This window comes from Lonchura striata, chromosome 8, assembly GCF_050655825.1.
Source record: "Lonchura striata isolate lonStrDom1 chromosome 8, ASM5065582v1, whole genome shotgun sequence".
NCBI classification, from domain to species: Eukaryota; Metazoa; Chordata; class Aves; order Passeriformes; family Estrildidae; genus Lonchura; species Lonchura striata.
The window spans coordinates 28,417,962-28,440,812 of record NC_140710.1 but is presented as its reverse complement, the minus strand read 5'-3'; the positions used below and the strand labels follow the sequence as shown (position 1 = coordinate 28,440,812).

General features: G+C 49.7%; 1 protein-coding gene across 4 annotated transcripts in view; it reads right to left on the bottom strand.

Annotated features, from left to right (window-relative positions):
- PAPPA2 (pappalysin 2) overlaps window positions 1–22,851 on the bottom strand; it is a 93,759-nt gene that overhangs the window by 46,605 nt on the left and 24,303 nt on the right. For 2 of the 4 annotated variants that reach the window (XM_085586654.1, XM_077785293.2), the window contains exons 3-11: window positions 17,513–17,658; window positions 10,385–10,678; window positions 9,222–9,414; window positions 7,609–7,730; window positions 5,649–6,141; window positions 5,023–5,151; window positions 3,923–4,014; window positions 3,460–3,653; window positions 2,209–2,343 (exon numbers count right to left, since the gene is read on the bottom strand). In XM_085586654.1, coding sequence (XP_085442780.1) covers window positions 2,209–2,343; window positions 3,460–3,653; window positions 3,923–4,014; window positions 5,023–5,151; window positions 5,649–6,141; window positions 7,609–7,730; window positions 9,222–9,414; window positions 10,385–10,678; window positions 17,513–17,658 — 1,798 coding nt within the window. Of the gene's footprint in view, window positions 1–2,208; window positions 2,344–3,459; window positions 3,654–3,922; window positions 4,015–5,022; window positions 5,152–5,648; window positions 6,142–7,608; window positions 7,734–9,221; window positions 9,415–10,384; window positions 10,679–17,512; window positions 17,659–22,851 lie in introns of all 4 variants that reach the window. The other 2 variants (XM_085586653.1, XM_085586655.1) reach the window with 1 other exon arrangement.

The following is a 22,851-nucleotide window of genomic DNA, read 5'->3' as shown; positions in this document are numbered from 1 at the left end:
TACAGCTCTGAAGTCCCAAGGACCTGGAGGATTTTAACCCAGCCTCCAAGTGTGGTTCCTCAGGGGAGGTAGTTGGAAAAGTCAGGTGAGGCTTTCCCTGGGCTACACATCTTGAGGTGAAGAGTTCAGTCTTTCCCTTCCTACAGTGCATCTGCATGAGAGTGAAAGGTGCTGGCCCCAAGTTAGGCCAATAGCAGCTGCCTTGATTAACATCCTAATATCTTTCAATACATATTATGTGCTTGGCCACAGCAGGCTATCTTCTTAATTTTTCTCCCTCCCTTTCCCTGCTTCTTATTTAATTTCCTGCATTACACATCCTGACTTGCTTACAAGTGATTTTTATGTCTTTCCTCATCAGGTGTATTAAAAACTGAGAACAAAGCATGGCTGGAGATCTGCAAATTGCAACGATTCTCATGTGCAGACAGACCCAAGGGCATGGCAGATGCTGTGTGCCGTGGCACAGACACACACACACCTCTTGCCCCCAGCCTAATTACAGCACGACAACGAGCATGGTGAAACACTGGCACTGGCTTTCCAGAGCACTTGTGGGTCCCTGGAAACATTCGAGATCTGATGGGGCTCTGAGCCACTTGGTCTAGTGGAAGGTGTCTCTCCTCATGGCAGGGGGCTTGAACTAGAGGGGATTTAAGCTTCTTTCCAACCCTAGCCATTCTGTGATCCTGTGACCCAGCTGTTGCTGTTGTTCATTGGTGCCACCTCTTCAGAAAAGCTGTAGGAAGCGATTCCTACCATCTGATGAGTTTTGTGGTGCAGCTTTAACCCAGGAGACACAGGTGCAGCAGCTTTAAAATGGCCCTGGGAGCTGGCGGACACCAAACACCCTGTGCACATGGGTACACATGTGCACCAACAGCACCATTCCTGTCTGGGCAGGCAGCTGTGCTAGGCAAATTGTCAACAAAAAGCCATCTTTCCTAACCCAATATGTTACCAATCAGGCCAACTCTTAAAAAACAACAAGAAAAAAAAAAGAATAAAAGGGCATATTTATTACTAGTCCATAAATAATTTTATGGGCGGAAAATAATAGCACTCCTAGAGAGAGCACAGAGAACCAGTAATGAAAGTCTTTAGTATAAACATCCATAGAGGAAGAGGACTGACCACAAGCTCCAATAAAGCTGTAACATGTTTTAACCCCTGCTGAGAAGTGGAAAGCAAGCTTTCATCTAGGTAAGGCCAAGGGGGAGGATTACTGCTTTCTCCTTAGCAAAGGAGGAAAGGAGGCACGTTTGTCATGGCCAGAGACTGCGGCCACAAACTGGGTTGTGAGCACACAGACAAGGAAGAGAGGGAAAATTAGAAGGGTAAAGGAAGTTGTTTTGGGGAGACAGAGGATCTCAGAGCAGTACTCATGTTTGTTGACTGAGGTTTGATGATTCACTGAGTTGTCTGAGCATGTGGGGAAAGAGGCCTTCTCTAGAGAACCTCGAGCAAAACAGGGTGAGCTGCTCCTCAGTGCACAGAGGAGCAGCATGCCAGAGCCAGGCTTTCCAGCAACACCACAAAACCTCTAAACTGAGCCTGTGGTCAGAAACCCAACACTGTAAAAATCCCAGTGGCCTAATCCTCAGCCCTCCTCTGTCCCTCTCCTCTACCTGCTGGGACAGAGGGGTTGGACCCTCCCAGGGGCAGCCCCCAAAGCCCTGTTGGGCTGCAGGACCAACATCCTGGGGCACAGAGATGCCACCTCTGGTCAGCCATCAGAATCAGCTGTGCCACAGCTGGTTGCTGTGGGCTTGGGGTGCTCAGGACCCCTCAGGATGGCAGAGGGTATCCAGCTGCCCTCTGCTGCTGGAACAAAGGCACTAGGACTTTAAACACAGCCTGTGCCTACCCTTTGGGTGTGTTAAAGCACAGCTTGACTGCAGGGGAGAGTCAGGAGCAAGTTGTTTCTCAGCCTCGAGGCATTTCTGTGGTATTTTGGTTTCATGCAGTCCTTCTCCTGGCAATCTGCCCCAGGATGGGTTTGCTGTTCACAGTGGGAATGGGGCAACTACGTAAGATCCAGACACGGCTATTTTGGGATTTACAAAGAGAGCAGTAGCATATGGAATACTACCTGAGTAGTTTTAAAGGTTGCTGTAGGTCCTACAGGACAGAAAAGGATGGGCTTTGTCACCAGAGCTGGGTAAAGACAAACAAACCCTTTGTGCCTGACCACATACCCTCACTTACCTTGAGCCAAACTCCCTCATCGCCCAAAAGCATCTTCTCATTTGGGTCCTGAGCATTCCCTTGGCTGGGAGCACATGGAAACCAAGCAGCCTGCAAAAGGTCCTTTGGCACCTCACGAGGGTGGGATTTACATACCTGAAAGGAGAGATTTATTTCAACCCAGAAGGTTGCAAGGAAAGGAGAAAAACAGCACCAACAAAACTTCAAGGAAGATTGAAAAAGTGTTGAGAAGGTCCCCAAGGTGGCTCTTAGCATGAAGACAGTTAGGATGTGGCTTCCTAAGTGACATCTCACTGCCCACACAGAAGACCTTTGCCATTTTGGAGTGCTGTAAGTGTGTTGTTTAAGCATCTCATGGTGTCTGTAGGGCTGAGCAACAAACAATGAGCCAAGCTGTGAGCTGGTAGGTGCAACCATGGCATCCTGATTTTGGCTGGGCTCACGAGATACAAAGGAGTGATTCATTTGCCTGAATAACACTCTTTTGTTCCATTCAATGCCCTGTGGCATCCCCGACATCCCCACAGGCCTGGCAGACAAAACCTGGGAGGATACAGGTGTCACTGTAAAGGAACAGACACCTGAGCCCAAGGCACCTCATTAGACATGGATGTCTGGGCAGTTTAATCATGCTGCAGGTCTCAAGAAGATAATTCCCATATCAGGTCAGTAGAAACACATGTGTAAAGGGCTAAATATGATCTCTTTACATACTTCTTGCCTTTCTTCAGCTTGCTAGGAAAGAACATACACACCACGTTAACACCAATCAGGCAAAATCCCCTCCAGGCTCTGCTCCAAAGCCCATATGAAAGATGGGAATTCTCCCATTGATTTTTCCTTGGCTTCAGATCAGAGGGCTTGGGAGCAGTACAGATGCTGATGTGTGCGTGATTTCATCCTTTCAGGCTCTGACCTTAAAAGGTATTAGACTGACAGGAATTTTTTTAAGCCAGCAGTGGGACAAGTCACATGCTCCAAGTTGAGCATTTGGCTGGTGGGATGGGGTGGTCACTGTTCAGTGAAATGCTTGGCTGGGGGAGGTGTTCCATGCCAAGATGAAGCACCTCTCCATGACCTGCAGCTCCTGAACTCAGGGACTGATGCAAGAGGAGTGTGAGAAATGCCCAGGTCTTGCACTCAGTCCCTGGTTGGGAAGAAAATAATCAATGAATGCTTCCAGAGCTGATTTTGTTTGTGCTTTCCCCAGCACAGACTTTGTCATTTTTTTTTGTCCATGCCTTCACTCACCTTCACAACAGGCTCTCCAGTGACTATGGAAGCGGGGCAGGACTTTTCATCCTGTTGGGAGGCGTAGGCTTTCACTGCCCACAGATCCACAAACCCCTCAGGAGTGTGGGGACCACAGTCCAGCATGCTGCTTGTCTCCTCAAAGGGCTCACACACCCCATCCCCGTCGTGAACGTAGCACAGGCTTGGCTCCCCTGCAGGGAGAACAGGGATGAGCTGCTTACAAACCAGGCTCCAGCCACACACACCTCCTCTCTTTATGAGAGATTTGCTGTCTCATTAGCCTGGGGTTTTCCCAGCACAAGGGCCTGACAAGATCCATGGATCACTCCAGCTGCAGTTCCAGGTTCTGTTGCGATGAGGTGCACGGCCTCTAAGGAGCAGCGTGAATAACGTACAGTTTTGACTCCTGCCTCAGGAGGAGTCAGTCCATTTGGACCTGTCTCAATCCACTTGGACTCACCAACACAGTTGAAGCCTTTTTCCTTTTTACACTTCCTGGAACAGCCATCTCCATCCAGCAAGTCCCCATCATCACATTCCTCCTCCAGGCTCCTATGAGGGCAACAGCCAGATGTATTATTACCACCTTTGACTCAACCCCCCTGTGCTCCTGCCCAGTCATGAGTGAGGACCCCTTATCTTGGTTCTATTTCCACAGAAGCAGTTCAAAAGGAAGAACCTCACATGGAATTAGATAGAGAAAACACCTTGCCAGAGGATAAAAAGAGGTTAAAGTCACAGCATTTGGGAGCAGACATGATTGTACTGTGACTTTGCTGTAAAACTTGAGGCAATAACTCTGGGAGAATAGAAAAAGTATAGAACTAAGCATCAGGAAGACCTGTTGCTGGAGAAAGCAAGTGTTGGAGAAGGCAGGAGATTCTGAAATGGGGCTGGGGTTTCAGTGGGAGCTGGAGAAGGAGGCAGGAGAAGGGGAGAGACAGAAGGTTCCTCTCCCTTTCCCTTTCCTTACCCTGCCAAGAAAACTGTTTTCAAATGAAAGTGATCCTGAGTATTCTGGAAGTTGAAGTCTTAAAAAGCTCAAATATGGAAATCTGAAATAATTATCTCTCAGGTAGAGCAGGTGAAGCATTAGGCTCTCTCAGTGTAGAGGCAGTGCATCCCTCATTATTTGGGGTCTCTGAGCAGAGACTGGACAGCACTCTAAAGACACTGCACTGTGTAGGACTGTGCTCATTGTAGAACCTACTCCTGCAGGCCCCTGAGCAAAAAGTTATACTGCCCACTTCCAAAGGCAGATCCTTTGGGCTGGACTCTGCCACAGTTTGCTGAGATGGGCCAGAATCCAAGCTCTGAAGTCAGGAACAGAGGATGTTCAAGTTGGATCCCTCATGCAGACCATGCCTCTCAAAAAGACCATCTCCATCTCCTATGCACATGGCACTTCACAAAGCACAAGCTCCATAGCTCGGTCTGCTGGAGGCATTTTGTGCAGCAGCTTCAGCCATGTACCCGTGCATGGAGGACCCAGCTTTGGGGCAGGGTGACCTGACAGCTTAAAGAACCTCAGCTGAGAGCTTGAGGAGGTTTTCAACTTACGTGGTCACCTTCCCATCGCCACAGTAGGGTGCTCCGTGCACATGGACGAGCGGTGGGGAGGCTTCTCCTGAAGTTGTCCCAGAGACCACCTGCACCTGGTAGCGGTACAGCTGCCCAGGAGTGACTTCCCTGCAGGGACAGAGAGAACTTGAGGGAACAGCAACATCTGCAGCACTGAGATTTGCTCATCCCAGCTATAGACACCACGTGTATACATCCATGCAGTATCTGATGTGGCGTCATCCTCTGCCACAGGCAGAGCCTGTGGGAAGAGAGGCTCTTTTGGGTCATGCTGTTATTTCCCAAGGGTCTGAACTGGGAAGAAGTGGAATTAGCTTGAGTAATAATTTTATTCATTAGATTGATGGGGGAAATGTTTCTAGGTTTAATAAGCTCCGTCTAGTTAACCTGGGCTCATGGACAAGAGTCCTGCTAGCATGGTGGGTCTGCCACACCTTTGCTCAATGGCACTGGCTGCAGTAATTCCCAGAGCAGGGGGACAGGAGTGAAAACAAAACAGAAGCAAAACCATCCAGGGATTCAGAGGGAGAAGGCACAAGGAGATAAACAAACCCACCACCTTCAGCCACCCCTTCAGGTCAGAACGGAGCAGGTCTGTGACTCACGTGTCGATGAACTGGCGATGTGCCTGCAGGGGGGTGGCAGGGGACCCGTCTGCAAATGGGGGCTCACGGAGCACCCGGTACTGGATCAGTCTGCAGGCAGAGCACAGGGAGCTGTGTGGCCTGGAGGTCAGCAGGGCTGTGTCTATCTCCATCCTCTCATCAAAGGTGTAGATTTTAACTCCAGACATCTTTTTAGGGATATTGAGCTTCACAGTAAAGGGGACATCGCAGAAGGTGTCCAGGGGGCCCAGGTGGATGGACTCCCCTTGCTCTGTCAGGATTTCAATGTCAGACAGTGCCTTGGGAGAGCCTGTGGAGAGGTAGGTGGTCCAGAGGGTGAGAGAATCGGGGTAGACGGGGTGCAGGAAGCGCAGCTCCAGGATGCAGCCGTCGGGCTGGGGGCACGGCACCGTCATGTTCATGTCGTAAAGGTGGAGCTCCGGGCTCCACGCCTGCAGACTGGGCTCACAGGGCTGATCCACGTCTGGAGGACCTGGGACAAGGAGGAAGCTGGTGAAAACTGGGGACAGCTGGCATCACAGGAGACCCACAGGGGTGATCTTCCCTGTAGGTGCTTAAGCATCTCCAGGCCGTAAGTTCACACTCAAGTGGGTTTGCACCCACATGTCCTAGGCCTGGTGGCACCTGCCCTAATGTCCTGGAAAGCAATAATCCCCACTGGTCTCCCAGCTCCTGGGCACTTGCACATATGCACAAGGCTCAGCAGACCTGGGGACTCACAGCCCTCCCAAATGGGAGCAGTGGGATCCACACTGCAGCTGACACAGTGCAGAGATCTAGGGATAGCCCAGACACTGCTGAGGAACGTGAAGCTTGCTCTGCAGCCTCACAGGTGCAGAAACTTTGCCAAGGGCACCTGAATGCTCCAAGCAGAGCAGAGACTGAAGCTTTGCACAAGCACAGGCTGCAACAGGTCACAGTCAGGAAGGGGCCAGGTCCAAAGCAGGGAAGCAGCTCTGGAAGGCTGATTTTCCAGAACATCCTCCAGGACAGTACCTCAGAGCCCCAGTCTGCCTCCCCTGATGGTGGATTAGCACTCAGGAGGAGAAATGGAGTGCTGGCTTTTCAGACCCAAAAAGGAACACTGGAATTTATCATTCTGTAGTAGAAATACCCTTGTCTTCATTAGCCACTGGAAGCATTTCTGAGGGCCCAGCACCAATTCAAAGCCTTCACCCATATAAGACAAGTCCAAAAGTTTCTGAAACCCAAAATCTCTGTATTTTTATCAGTGCAAACAAGCATGTGTGATAACTACAGATGCACACAACCACATCCTCTGGCTCTGCATGGTTCAGCAGCAGCACATGCACCTCACACAGCTCCCAGGATCAGCTCCCCTGGTCTCCTGCCTCCTCTACCCTGCTCTTGGAGGAGCTGAGGCAGCAAGAAAAGCCCAGTAGCTCATATGGGAACTGTGTGACCCTGAAAGTCACCATTGTGCCCACAAGGTGGGTCTCTAAACCAACATCTGGGTCTCAGCACAAGAGAAGTTGCAAAGCCCAGCTGCTGTTGGCCTAGCTAGGGAGGAGTGGTCTGCCCAGGACTTGGCATAGACTCAGTGGGACTCAACACAGAGCTCCTCTTGCTCTCTGTGGACAAGACTACATTAAACTCTGTGCACGTCCCTGGGGTTTTGAATGAGGTCCCAAGATCTGTATTTTAAGACTGATTTCAGTTAAATGCATCTCCCTTTGGTCAGCGTCTCTCAACAACACCTGTCTGAACAATTATTTGGGTTAATATTGGAATGCCAGTCGGGTTGTCCAAAGCCATCTGGCCATTACCAGGTTTTTCCTGGGCACCAAGAAGTTCTTCCTGCACTACAGAACCCTTGCAAAGACAACTGATTTTCTGAAAGAACAAACAAATTCTTTTTCTTGTACCAGGAAGATTCTGTCTGGGGGCTCACAGAGAGGAGAAGAGAGGAGACATTTACCTTCTGCTTCTTCTGGGGTCCAGTAGCCGGAGGAGTCGCAGACGCGAGGGGAGGAGGCCTCGTGCACGTACTGACGGAAGGTGCCATCCTCAGCACAGCTGTCACACAGCGTGTCCTGCTCCCTGCTGACAGAGCACACGCCCCAGCACGTCTCAGCAGGACCAGCCAACCCCCCAGCCACACCTGTCCAGGTGGCACCCGACAGGGAGTTGGAAAAGCAGAGCTAAGGTCTCACATCTCCCTGGGTATATCATCCTGCTTGCAATCAGCTTCTTCAAAGGCAGGGAAATACCAGCACCCATGGGACAGGCTGGATTTAATCTCTCCTCTTCTCCATGCTCTCTGGGCAGTCTTAATAACCTGTTCCATCCCTGCCAGTCAGAGCTAACAGACCCCACACATCCCAGGGTAATGCCTCTGGATAGGGTGGGTGCAAATAAGGACCCCTCTGCTCAACCCAGAGTTAGGTTTTGGCTTTCAACAAACCAGTCTCAATAATGGCAATTGCCATGCTCTCCAGAAAAGATAAAGGCATTTCTCTATTATAAGGGCCAGCCTCAGCCACCTTCCTCGACCAGTTCTTCTCAGGGGATGCAGGACTGCCACAATGGATCAGCTCCTGAGACAGCTATGAGTGACAGCTTGGGGTGGTTCCTAAGTGCCTCCCTTCTAGATCCATGTTTTCCTGCTCCCAAATCACTTCATTCCTCAACAAAACAGCTTATTTGGATGACTTGAAGCTCCTGTCTGTGGGGTGAGATGCACGTGCTCTTGTTACTCCTGAGCAAAAGGCCCATTGTGGAGAGCACCCATTCTTTGAAAAGTCAGCAAACACTGACCCAAGAGTGCCCCAGCTACCATCAAAAGCATTTTCCTTTTAATTATAAAAGACAGCTTTATGAAGCAGCTTCAAAACAAGTTCAAAAGCTCTTTATGTATGTGCTTATGATCCCATAAGCAAAAAAAAAAAAAAAAACAAAAACAAAAACAAAACAAAAACCAAACCAAACCAAAAAACAAACTAAAAATAAAGTCTCACCACCTAAACCCTGGTGGAAACTGAAATATATTAGTAAGAGGGGCTGCTGAACAGAGACACTGGTGGTGTGTCCAGGTCTTAGTGGCTCCCTTAGTGGGGAGAAGACAGACATCCACTCAACACTCGTGGCCATGCACTGCTCAACAGCCAAACAACTCTGGCTCCTTGGCGTCATTTCTCTGGCTTGAGAAGTTTCCTGACTTACCCCCAGTTAGCTGCTCTGCGAGTCCATGACAGCGCTGGGAACGAAACCCAGCTCTTGTGGTTCGAGCTCCCTGCCTTAACCACAGGGCTGCATTTCCTCCTGGTAAATAGCTACTTTATACAATAAGTGCTAAATGAAGCCCATTTTTCATTCCCTGATTGCACTCTGGGGTTTTCGAGCTGGCTTTGCCTCCTGATGCTCTTTGGCTTCCCCTCCCGGCACCCCGAGAGCGGGAAGCTTGCAGGAGAGCCCGTCTGCCGGGGGGCCGCGGCAGCAGCCCGGCTCTGCCGGAGACGACGAGGGTGGGAATGGCACCGGGGGGTCCCGCGTCCTTTCCAGCAGGCTCCCGTGCAAGCGCGGCTCCCTCACCTCTCGTGGATGACACCGCTGATGGGAGGCAGCCAGTAGATGCTGAGGGAGTGCTGTGTCTGCCCGGTGACCATGGCGGGGATGGGGATGGGCGCCGGCTTCTTGCTGTGGCCCCAGCGCTGGTAGACCAGGTCCAGGTAGCAGTGCATGCGGGCCACCTGGTTGGGGGTGAAGCTGTTGGTGCAGTCATCATCTGCGGGACAGGAGAGGCCGGGCCGCGGTCAGGGCAGGGTGACACGCACCCTTGGCTCCTGGCGAGACTGTTTGACTCGGGGATTTGTAGGGATGGCTGCGAGGCAGCGGCGTGCCGGCGGGGCTCGCTGGTGCCGTGTGTCCCCAAAGCCACCAGATGGCACTGCCCGAGCAGCTCCGCTCCGGCACCTGCCCGCGCCGCGCCGCGCCGCACCGCACCTGGGCGCGGCACCGCCCCGCACCGCACCTGGGCGCGGCACCGCCCCGCCCCGCACCTGGGCGCGGCACCGCCCCGCACCTGGGCGCGGCACCGCACCGCCCCGCACCTGGGCGCGGCACCGCCCCGCACCTGGGCGCGGCACCGCACCGCGCCGCACCTGGGCGCGGCACCGCCCCGCACCGGCCCGCGCCGCGCCGCCCCGCGCCGCACCTGGGCGCGGCACCGCCCCGCCCCGCACCTGGGCGCGGCACCGCCCCGCCCCGCACCTGGGCGCGGCACCGCCCCGCACCGCACCTGGGCGCGGCACCGCCCCGCCCCGCACCTGGGCGCGGCACCGCCCCGCCCCGCACCTGGGCGCGGCACCGCCCCGCGGCTCCGCCCGAAACGGCAGGACAAACCCCGGCCACCGCGGCACGCCCTGGGGAGCCCAGCCAGAAGGGGTCAGGAGGTTAATCGTTAACGGTAATGATAATAAATAATAACGAAAATAGCTTCGGGAGCGAAGAACAAGAGCACACAGACAACAGCAGCTTTGGTGCATGCCCAGTGTGGTGGGAAGAGAGGGATGGATAGAAATAGCCTTGAGGGAAGAAAGTGGTGAAGCAGCTGCTGCAAGCACTGCCTGACACATCCCAAACACCCTGATGGTTAGGGAGTGAGGTAAGGCACTGCTGATGGAGGTAGAAGGGAAGGAATCCCAGGTTTTAAGGAAGGTGACCCCTCATGACTCCCAAAAAGGATTGCTTGTTACCTGTGTAACTCATGTAGTTGTTGAAGGGCGTCCCTGTGAAATGTGTCTGGCCGCAGGTGTCATTGGTAGGGTCTGGATCCCGACAGAGTTTACTCTTTGGGGCGGGGGCAGTGTCAGCACAGAGGTCTCCTGTCTCCATGGATGGAGTGGTCTCCCTGCAGGGATCGTCACAAGATTCCCTCTCACTCACTCCCTTAAAGACGTGGTAGAGCCCCAGGACATGCCCCACTTCGTGGATCATGGTGTTGGTGTGGCCGTGCATGCCGTAGTAAGCAGGGTTGAGGACAACTCCACCTGGAATGGCAAGTACAGAGAGCATCATTCCAGGAAAGGGACAGTGGATATCTGTCATTTCTCACCTGTGAGAGGTGAAATTCCTCTCATTGTGCTTCCAGGCCACAGACGAGGGGCCAGATGGAGACCCAAAGGTGGAAATATTCAGCCCCTGATAGGATACCAAGAGGCTCCTTTGCCCTCTTGGATTGGAACAGGGTGGGTGGTTTTTCTTCCCCTCCTACCACTTTATTCCCCCCTCAACATCTTCAATCATTGCAGCTACTGTTGCCCTCTGCATCTTTTTGCACAGCAGTAATTCAGAGACTGCTTTGGATCACACAGCTCCAAAGGAGGTTTGGAGCAGAGCACCAAATCGAGCCATGCTGTGACTTTACAGGGTTCATATTTTGAACCAGAGGACAGAAGTCCTTCCCTAGACAGGTATCTAAGGCAGGCCAGCTCCCATGGCAGGTGAGGACAACGAGGTGCTGAGCAATGTCCCGACACACTCAGCTGTGCCAACTAGAAGCCAGCTTCAGCACAAATCCATGTGGAGATTCAAGTGCACTACCTCCAGCCCCTGCTCAGAAATCACCCATGACCTATTGCTTCAACCTCCAAACCAGATGCTGTGGGGTAAGCTGAAAGTCTCATGAGGTATGGTTGAAATCCACTAAGCTTCTACCACAAACTTGACCCAAATTCAGTGTATTTTAGAGTGGGATTTCCCAAGACATAGCTTCTGAAGACCTCTTCCTCCCCTTCACAGGAACAAGGGGCAAATGAACCCCACAAGATCCTCACAAACCACCACAAACCTATTCCTCTTCACTGGAGTACCCCAGCCCCTGACTCAAGGAGACACAAGAGGGGCAGTTTGTCTCTGAGACAGTTTGGGCAGGTTCAGCTGTCAAAGATGTTGGAGCAAGGCACAGGTAAGCCCCCCAGAAACTGCCCCAGAGCTGCCACCTCATACTGAGAGCAACAGCACAGAGCTGGACAGGACCCATGATCATCCTGCCCTAAACTGAACTGTGTCTGTAAGGGCAAGTGGTGTTTCCTTTCCTGTGAGCCCATCTGTGATGGGAAGAACAAGGATCAAGGATACTGACAAAAGCCAGGTGGAGCAGAGCCTTCCTTTTGCTCACTGCCAGCATCTCCAGCCCCTGAGCTGGGATGCACACCCTGTGCTGATGGCTCTGTACCACATCTGCTAGGAAACTGTCCACAGAAGGTGCTTGAGAACAAAAATATTTGCTTCACTGGCCTCCTTTTATTCACCTCCTTTATTTTATCCACGTTAAAATTGCTTTGGAATCTCTTCATTTTTTTGAGGTTTTTCACTGGCCATTTCCCCCCTTTTTCTCTTCTCATTTTCACTCTCCATCCACTTTTCCACGCTGCCTTACAGCGGAGGAGCAGGGGCTGGGAAGTATCAACAAGACAGGGGTGCTAAAAGCAGAACCCCAGCATGCGCCCAGGCTGACTCCAGGCAACCCCTCCATGTCTCAGGAGGCTGTTTTTACACAACTACTTTTAACCCAGACAGCTTGGATGGCAGTGTGGTGAATAGTTGGCTCCAGCACAGCTTGCTCCCTCCTTTGCAGGGCCCTGGAGGATTTACTGTGCCAGCTACCTCACGGCAGAGCCTCTGCTACTGCATCTCTGCTGATGATCACTGCCCTGCCAGCAAAGTTAGAGCTGGCAGGTGGCCACAGTGTGATCCTGTCTCCAGCCACACAGACTGCTTGAAATCTGCTCCTGGATCAGCTCCGTGTGCTGCCGACTACCTCGTGTCCTCGAGTACAGGGCATTCCTTCCAAGAGAGGGTTTTCTTCAGATCACAGTGTCCCTGGCAAGGCACCAGCAGGTCTGTGACTCCCATGGGGGAGCCATGCTGGGTGAACACTGAGCTGGGGGCTGGGAAGGGATCTTCAGAGACTCCCTGAGCAATTCTCCCAAGCCCTTCCAACAAGGGGGGAAGAAATGAGGGTGGCATCTTCTGTGGAACATCCTGCGTGTGTGGCCCCTGGAAGGGCTGAGAGGCACCACTGACCTGTCAAGTGGCACCATTTCTTAGCTCAAAATTCATGTTTATTGCTCTTCCTTCCCACAGTGTGGATCTTCTGCCCAGGGCTTGAGGCAAAGGATGGGTCACAAAGTAGCTGCATTCCCTTTCTTCCTAGTTGTGAGACAAGAGAGCAAAGGACTTTGCATCCCATCAATCAGCTCTTGACCCTTTAGTTGCCTGGAGACGGGTCACAAGAAGAAGGCACAGAGGCTGAAAAACCCTTTTGGGACCATCATGATCTGTCCTGTCAACTATTAGGTTTCTGGAAGCCATCACCCTCTCAATTACCACCCTAGTAAATGCTATAGATAGCAAAGGGCATCCCATTGATGGGAAACCCAGTGGGCACATAAAAGCAAAGCTGCTTCTCATTTCAATCAAAACAGGGCATGAGAGAAGAGAGAACAGAAAGAAAAGGCATCTCTACAGCCAAATCCAAGCCTGAGCCAGGCAGGGGGGCTGCCTGCCCAAAGGTCTGAAAGGAGGAATGTGCATACAGAAAGAAAATAGTGTTCATAAACAAGTAAACGAGATGTGAGAGCCCGGCATGCATCCTGCAGCAATAACCACAGGGAAAGGGGCTGAGCACCAGGGGCACAGGGCATCCTGACACCAAGCAGCCCAGCCCTCCTCCCTGCAGAAATCCAATGCTCTTCCCATGTGGTGGAATAAATGGGATTCCAGTACAGGGAGGCAGAAAACTGTCACAAGACAGGGATGCCAAGGCCGTGGTACCCTGTCCCCTCCCCTGCTCTCTGCTGGCTCCCCCTAGTCCATTCCTCCCTCACACTCCACAAGGACCATCATATTTTTAGTACTTATTTTAACAACTAATTAAATGGCAGAATTAGAAACAGCCTGAGAACTCTGCCTTCCAGAACATCCCTATCCCTTCATTCCCTGTCCCCACTGCTCCCTGATGAGTTGGGAGTGCTCCCAGCTTTGGACCAGGAAGTTCTATTTCCCCTCTGCAGGATCCTGGCTGTGAAGGCAAGATGTGGAAGTGTTCATAACATCCCAACAGGACCACCCTCCCCCCTCTCTCCACTGCAATTCGGGCATTCCCTTCTCACCTTTGCTTCCTCCTGCCCTGGGCAAGGGGCTAAACTGGGCTTTCAGTGCCTGAGAACCAACTCAGGGAGGTCTATAGGGTCAGCATTTACACAACAAAGCTCAAAACTTCCATATCCCTGTGGTATCAAGGGGGTCCAGCACTCCGAGGCAGGTGAACCAGAGACTGCTTTGGACTTGCTCAAACAACCACGTCCAGGCAGCTGGAAAGTTTCAGGTCTGGCCTCAACACCTTGTCTCTCCAGGCCAGACCTACCAGCTGCAGACCTGGTAATGTCCCCAGGGCCAACTCTCCACTCTGATCAAGCAACAAGAGCTTGATCTGAGCCCACCAGACTTGTGCTGGTGTAGACTGTGCTTCTCCTTTGCTCTCACAGCCCTGGAATCTCCTGCTCCCAGGACATTCTCTGCTATGAGCCAGGATCCATGGCAATGCTGAAGGACTCCTGCCCATGCCAGTCCCAAAGAAGCCAACCTGTTCCTAGGTCAGGGCTATCCCAGAGGACATTCCCAAGTAACCACAGGACTTTTAAACAGTAAACCACAAAGCTGAACCTGCATTGCAGGGCCAGTGTTCCCCAAACACTGAGTCAGAGCAATGAATGGAACAAACGCATGACAGTTAGTCAGACAGGAAGATGGCCATTGCCTAAGGTACCTCGGATGGAAGGGCTGGCCCTCCTTCAGGAGCCACTGACCTCTGCCAGATATATGAGCTGGCCTCAGCTTATATAACTACAGAAAGTATTTATAACATCAAATGTTCACCATTCCCTTGCCTTTCGACCACGTTTATGCAGTTCACATGCAGCTACACACGAAGTTCAAAGCATCTGCATTATTACATTACTGGGTTTTTTGAACAAGGCTTTCCACCACAGAAAGTTAAGGATTTTTTTTTTTTTTTCCTGAAAGGAAGTTCTTCGACCCTTTCTGCTTTGTAGTTAAAAAGATTTACTTCTAAGCTCTCAGAAAACTCATTCCAGACTCCAAGAAATCTGAATTTGCGAGGAACTCGCTGCGATTACGGTGGAAAGACTGAGACAGACAGTGTAGTCACAGGGAGTGGTGCAAACAGACCTGAGACCTACCTCTGCTGCTTGCTGGCAGCAAGCTGTCTTTCTCTGGGAGCTCCACAGTAGCTGAAACACGGTCTATAGAAATTTCATAGACCACTTCAGCCTCTCCAAGCCAGTAATTGTCTTTTATGCTTCATTGAAAGTAGTTGCTGTTGGCTGTATTATTGGTAAACTATCCCCAAGCCTTCAGAAAGGCTGCCTGAAAATTAAATTTCCTCAGGAAAAAAGTCTGGAGGAGAGCGATAGAACTGTAGGTAACCAGCACGTGAATGGTCAAAGGTAATTTCTGGTAGTCCCAAAGAAGCATTGTGAAGAGAAGGGGATGAAAAACAAAGTTCACTGAAGACTTCCAGAAGGTGATGACACCAACAGGAAGGTGAGCAGGACCCTCTTGAAAAACACACTCAAAGATCATGAAAAAATTATTTATAAGAAGATCAAAATCCAAGTGGCAGATTAAACAGTTCTTCTGTTCTAGAGAAGAACTGATGGAGAACAATAAATCTAGTGATCTTTGGGCTGTGGCAAAGTATTAAAATAGCAGAAAGGAAGGCAGCTGGAGAAGAGAAAGTCTCATGATGTTTCTCCTGAAAACATCTAAGAAAGTCCAGTTCAGAGCAACAGAGCAAACTGACCAAGACTCTCTGCAGACAAGAGGCAGTTTGGCTTCTCAGAGAACCAATCTGATTCATGCAGAGAGCTGAAGCATGGAGGGTCTCTATGGGTGTAGAGAAAAATCAGCATGGCAAAAAAATCAGCATTTCTGCTCCAAAGGAGCAGACCATGGCATGAGGGGTGCAGGCCTTGTGTGCTGACCCTAATATTTTAATGTCAGGATAGACAGCAGATTAGCAAGATTTAGCATAAGGAAAGGAGTCTGTCTTTTTGGAGACAGACCCCTCTCTTTTGTATAGACCTGTCTTCACCTCTGGTCATAGCTAGGTCCTTAAGCTCAGAAATTTTTCTCAAACTGCCATGAACTCCTCCCAAGGTTTTCCTTTCTCTTTACTCACAGCTTTACTTTCACATCTGCTCAGATTCTCCATTAGTCTCTTGTGAGAGCTTTTGTCAAAAGCCACATATTCATGGCCACCTCAGTCCTAAGTTTCTTCTGTGTGGGACAATAATATACATTGTGCATGGTACAAAGCAAGTGATGATGTGGTGAAGCTCGCTGTTTATGGAGAACAGAGTCCACCACCCACCCTCCCAAGCTCATTAAATCTAAAACCAAGGACAGTCTCGAACCAAAGTCTTCAGTTCGTGCCAGAGACTCAAAGAAGTTTGGATCCAGCTTCATACTTCACAGCTCTGGCACCAGAGTCAAGACAACACCCCTTTTCGCCTGAACCTCCATGCTAAAGCCCTGATCCAACATTTCCAGATGGTGCCATTTCTCATGTCCCTGGCTGGACACAGGCTCGGAGACTGGAGCTAAATAATGCAAGCTTTTGATGAGACCAGTCACCCCAATTACCCCTCTGTACAACGGCTTGCATGCCATGGGGAGAGGTCTGAGGGGAATGTGTGTGGCTGAAGCACTTGCTGCAGTCAGATGATTGTCAAGCTGAGCCTTGGAAGTGATTTCTGGAAGCTGAAAGAATAAATTTCATGGAGATTTGCCTTCCTCAACAAGCAGCTGTAGCAATATTCTATTGAAAAAACAGCCCTGAAACTCATTGAGGGAGGGAAACTGGCACAAAGGAACTTTGAAACAGGTCTTTAACAGCAGTGTGAAACTTTTAAGGGTTGAACATCACGCACTTGTAAAAGCAGAAGGTCTAGGTCTGCTGTGCAGGTGTCAGGAGTAATTATTTCCAGTTACTTATTGAGAAACACTTTAGACATTTTGACTGCAAAGTGTAAAGGGCTTTGCCAGAAAACTCTAACAACTGAAGAGGTGGTAAGAGAGGCAGGAAAAAGGGAAACAACAGAAATAGCAGAAAATGCGCAGAACAACCACATTCTAGGGAACCAGTAGGCATTTTGGCTGTTTTGCAGCCTACGAGGACTGATGGATGACCTTAAGGGTCTGCCCTGAATCCTCTGAGGCCAAGAAGAACCTTGCCTCCAGCAGGTAGTAGGCCAAGTTATAAAAACATGGTAAAATTTGATAGTTATCCTCACACTTGCAGCTGGATTCGGAAGTGGCCAATTCTGGCTGCTGGCTGGAGTTGCTGAAATCTGACATCTCAGCTCTGAAAACATTGACACTCCTGGTTTGTATCTGTTTGCTATTACGTGCTGCAGAGTGGAGTTCACATCTCCAGGATCCTGAAAGTTAGACCTGGAAGGTCCAGGAGCAACCAAATGTGAGTCCAGAACTCTCTCCAGAGTCTGCACTTATGGTAAATCTGTAGTCCCACTGCCTTCACCATTAAAAGTTTCTCATAACAATGTTGAAGCCCTTGTCAGTGTGTAACCTCACCACCTGACCTGCATGGATTCAGGGAACTGGCAGCTCTTTTCCTTGCAGCAGCAGCTGTTGGAACACCCAAACCCTGTTATCACGACCTTCTTATCAGACATCCACAATGCTGAGGCAGAGCACATCTGCTTTTTTTGCCAAGTTGAGGAAGAGAGAGGAAAACCAATAATTCTGAGACCCCGGGAACAGGATAAATTACTTACCCAGGTGACTAAGGGCCTCTTTGTCCCACGGCCAAGTGGCAGCACCAGCCAACTCTTCCCTCACTGAACTGGCAAAGTAAACATTGAGGAAATGGGTGCTGTTCAGCTGCAGAGCCTCCTTCAGCTCCTTCACGCTCATGTACGCCCTGCAGGGACAAAAGAGAGGGAATAGTCAGCACACATTCCAAACAGAGTGAGGAGGAAAAGCAGGAGCCATCCACAGACATCCTACATCCTCAACTCTGAAACCAAGAGCATCTTAAAGCACGGAAAAAATCAGCATTTCAACAGGAAGTCCTGTGACACTGCAAACTCTGCTCTGTAAGGTGCAAGTTCAGCCAGTGAGGGGTTTGGGTGGGGTGGAACGCTCTCATGCTAGCCTGAAGAAATTTTGCTGATTACAGTAGATTTGTTGGTGAGTTCTACTCCCAGAAAAGGTTTTCCAACCATGGGGAACAAGAAGAAGTCCTGCAAAATGGGATAAGAGGGAACAAAACAGGAGGAGAAAATATGAGAGAAGGAAGGAAATGTAGAAGTTGGTCCTGCTAGGGAAAAGAGAGGGGATTTGGCATCAGAAAAGGGGAATTTGAGATTAAAGGAGAGAAGAATGAATCAAGAACTCTAACTGCTTCTAACAAGGGTTTTTCAGGGGTTGTCCCTGATATGGGGCAGGACAGGAATGGAACATCAAACCTTACTGTTGGGTGCAGAGAGTGTTTGTCAGCTGGGGCTGAGGAGTCTCTTCTCCAGCTTCTCTAGTCTATCTGGACTTCCACTCCAACCTTTTCCCCAGGAAAACCAGTATGCCAGAGATGGTAGTATGTGGTAAATACAAGGGTGAACCAGCAGTGCACAGGCACATCAAGACACACTCCAGGGAATGGCACAAGGAAGAGCATGAGCAAAAGGTATCTTGGAAAATACTCAAAAAAAAAAAAATTTCTTCCAGCTCTGCTCAAAACAGACCTGGGAGAAGACTCTGCCCTGCCACTCATGATCTGGATCTTTCAGACAATGTTTGAGATGTCTACAGGAGCCAGCAGGGGAAAAAACAAGATCTCCCAAAATAAGCTTAATGAGGGGAGGGTAATCTCTGGAGCCAGATTCATCAAAGGGCAAGTTTAGTGGGGAAAGTCTCCTGACAGCACTGCTGGCTGTGTCTCCTTCCATCTTCAGAGCTGGGAATAAAGAGTTGCGGGAGCGAAAAAAACACTGGAATATCCAAGACATGCATTTCTAAAGGCCACAGAAAGGTAATGAGCTAAGAGAGGTGGGTAGGCCCCGGGCATTGCAGCAGAGCAGTAACACCCATGTCTGAGTGTCTGTGAAGTGATCCTCACCACATGGCATATCTCAGCCCTTGGAAACAAAAAAAAGAGTCCAGTAGTCAGGAAATTTAGGTTTCACTCTTCCCTCTATGTGAGTGTTTCTGCACAGGTCAAAAGACTGTTTCACATTCACCAGAACAACAACAGTCCCAGCATTGCTCTTTAGGGAGTTCACGTCCTCCGCTGTGCAAAACAATCAAGGTCTAAACTAATATCAGCAATAATAACAGCAATGGAATTATAAAGTCTTGGACTGTGCTGCAAATGACAGGTACCCTTTTAAATGAACTTCAAGCATCCTTGTGGGTCCCTTACATCTTCAGATATTCTATGATTCTATAAATTAAGTACTACCATTTCCACCATCTGTGCCATTAACCTCATGGGCTGAGACAGGGTTAGGACAGGTAGCAGACATTGTCTTCACATTGCTTTGACTTGTCTCTAAGTCTTCAAAACTTGAAGGTCCTGACACACAGTTTGTGAAGCCATTCATTTAAGAGATTCTGAGCAAGAAAAAAAAAAAAAAAAAACAACTCATGGAAAGCCTTTAAATACATCACTGTGGAATGATGATGGAAACACACCATTGTGGAAATATGTTATAAGAATGACTAAACCTGCAGCATGTAGCCAACAGCAACATTAAGGTGGCAGAAAGCATTTCACTTATTCCCGTGCTTCCAGGAGCAGCTGGCATCTTTGAGCTGCATGGACAGATGATGAAGGGAGCACAATAATTTCTTTACACTGGGCTCACCATGAAGGAACACCAGGTCTGTTTGAACAAGCTGCCTCTGGTGGTGTCCATTAGCAGTGATGCCCAGCAGTGCATTCCTCACTCCATGGGGTGATGGACAGAAGGATGGAGATGAGGATGGGTTAAGGGGAAAAGGCACGTTCTCATCTTGTTTGAAGTGGCAAGATCCCTAGTCAAGCTGTTACACCAACAGGCTTGTCTAGAAAGAGAGAGGTCTCTACAGCAAATTGAAGAGAAGGAGAAAAAAAAAAGAAAAAAAAAGGATTCTGGAAATAAACTAAAGCAGGCCGGCACGTGGAACAGAGCTGGGTAGACCCAAGGGCTATTTCCCTAGACCTGAAATAGGAGAAGCTTTCAAAAGCCACTGCTGACTTGGGAGGTGTCAGAAAATCAGGGTCTTCTGACTGCCTCTCTCCTACCAGTCAGCCCCAAAAGACCATCCCAGGCTGGAGGCATCTCACCCATCTTCCCAGGAGCTCTGAAGATTCAGTTACTTCAGACAAATCTTGGCTGGACTACATGGCGAGATGAGATGACCAGCTTGTCTTCACCAGGCCCTGAGATCTCCCACCACAAAGCAGCATTCCCAGAACACTTTCCCCAGCCACATCAGCTTGTGGAGAGAAAACTCTCCCAACCGGAAAGGACAAATTAGGAGAACTTGATCCCTTCTCTGTGATGTCTCGCCTGAGCATCCCAGACACGCGCCACGCTGACGCCACCCCTTCAACCCAACCAAGACGGGAGCAGGCCAGGAGGAATAGATAGTGAGAAGGATAAACAAACCTGAAGGACATACTTGAGGCATGACTCGGAAGGAATAGAAGCAAAAATTTCATAGAAATAGAGCATAAGGAGGGGGAGGGGGGAGAGAAAGTCTCCTTCACTCATCAAAGCTGCTCGGGGGACACAGTCTTAAAAATAGCATCAATTCCTGACCTATGATATCTCGGAAAAATAGCCCCAAAGCCTTCCAGGCTGTCCAAATTCCAGGAGCCGACGTCAGCCCTATTCAGAGGGATATTCCTGCAGTCCCTCTTCTGGAGACATGATGTTTTTCTGGCTGTCGCCTGCCATTCCCTTGACACTAGCAACATTTTTTGTCAAGACTTAATTATAAATAACTGTAATTTCCTCTATTGAGAGATCTGGATGGTTCAGGGGTGTTTAAGGGTTAGAGAGAGCAGTTCCAATATGGAGAGCTTCTCAGATGGGTTGGAGAGGCAAGGAGAAGGAAGGACCCTAATTTTACCCACTATGGCATAGAAAGAAGAAATATCTCGCTAACATCCCCAAAGATGTGAGCAGAACAATTCTAGAATGGGCAACTCCAATTCCCCTCAAACTACATTTCCTGCTGGCATCCTTAGGTTAGACAAGGAGCATCCAACTGGCATCTGAGCCTTTTGCTTCCTGCCAAGGTTAGGCTCTCCCTCTCCTTCAGTGCTTCTGTGATTGTCACTGAGGCGAAGGCAGAGCAGTCCTTGGTCTCCACAAACAGCCTAAACAACAGCACTCTCCTCTGCTTCCCAAATAGTTTTCCAACACCTACAAGATTGGAGTATTCCAAACTAGATGGTGATTACAGCAGGATGGGCACTGCAACCCGATGTGGAAGCACAGAAGGATATGTGAAGGTACAGCTGTCAGCTGAGAAGCAAAATACAAACCAACCCCAAAGAATAGGGTAGAGGACAGAAGAGATAGGGATGGGACATCAGGTTTGCCAGATTCAAAGTCAATGTTTTCCCGAGGGCATCCAAGAGCAACCAGCTGTGTGGTGATACCACCTGAAGCTGGGGAGCACTTGCAGCCCTGGAAGAGTGGAGCTTGCAAGAAGAGTATGTGCAAGAGCAGGGAGAGATTAGGGATGGGAGGGCTACAGAATGACATTATTAGACATGAGTATGGGAATGAACACCATTCAAAATGATGGTATTTGAAGGCATGAGCCCAGGAATTATGGATTTCCTTACAACAGGTGATATTGGCTCAAAGTTCTGCTGAATGACACTGTTTGATGTGACACTAAGGCACCACACTGCATCCTGTTTCACTTGTATGGGACATAACCCTGTGGTGCTTCTTGCTGCTGAAAAAAGGAAAAGAAAATGGAGCAGCTTTAGTGGCTGTCACCACAGAACAGTAGAATCAGAGGCTCTACTGCAGATGGAGAGGATCTCCACAGGCCATTCTAACCTCCTTGTTCAAAACCTGGTGTAATTAAATCACATTTTTCAAGGTCATCTGGGACCTGAACAGCCACAAGGACAGAGGTTTCCCAAATTTTCTGGGCAACTTATTCTAGTGTTCAAGCATCCTCAAGTTAAAAATAATTCCCAATGTCTAATCCAAATTTCTCACATTCCCAATTGTGTCCATTGCTTCCTGACAAATTGTCTTCTTGGAGTCCTGATCCATTTTCCCTGTGTCACCCCATCATATCAAGGGGGAAAGTCATCAAATGACAGTAGGTTTGCATGGTAAACTCTTATTGCACTTTACCTTACCTTATGAAAGTCTAAAGAACCAAAGCTTCCTTTCTGAGCAGTTGAAAAATCTAACTCCAACCGTGATCCCAGATCTCCCTGGGGAACTCACATTTTTTCTCATGCTTTTCCTTGGAAACTTTCGTCCTGACCATGGGGGAGATAACGCCTTCCTAACCAGGGTTGTAAGTCAGGCTCTGAGCTGGCTTGGTCAAAGGAGAAGACTTGATATATCCAGGAGAGACAAAGCTGTTGCAGCTTTTCCAGCACACATTTCTGGGAACAACAACAGAACCATTGCTGGTGGGCAGGTGGAAGAGAGGAGAGGATCTGCTAATCCATGGGGCAGCAGAAAACACGTCCAAGCTGTAAAACAAGCCTGATGTGGTAGAAGAGGGGCAAGAGTGGCACCTTTTAGTGACAACTACACCATAACAGGAAGCCTTGGGGCCACAGTGGCCATGATCTGCAAGACACAAAAGATGGCATCTCCAAATGAAAAGCAAGGCCAGCACATACCCCCTGCAGTACCATAAATCAAATTCTCTGGGTACCACAAAGGGTGCAGCATGTAATGCCACAGGAATTCCACTGCAATTCAAAAATAGGAGTCTTTTCCCTGTAGACCTTTCAGAGGGGATGTGGGAGTGGGGTTGGGTGGAAGCTGTCCAAGTGCCCTCCATGGACAGCTGGAAAATACTTGAGACCCAGCCAGCTGCAGCTAACCATACAGCCTAAAGAAGTCACAGGGGATTCCTGGCT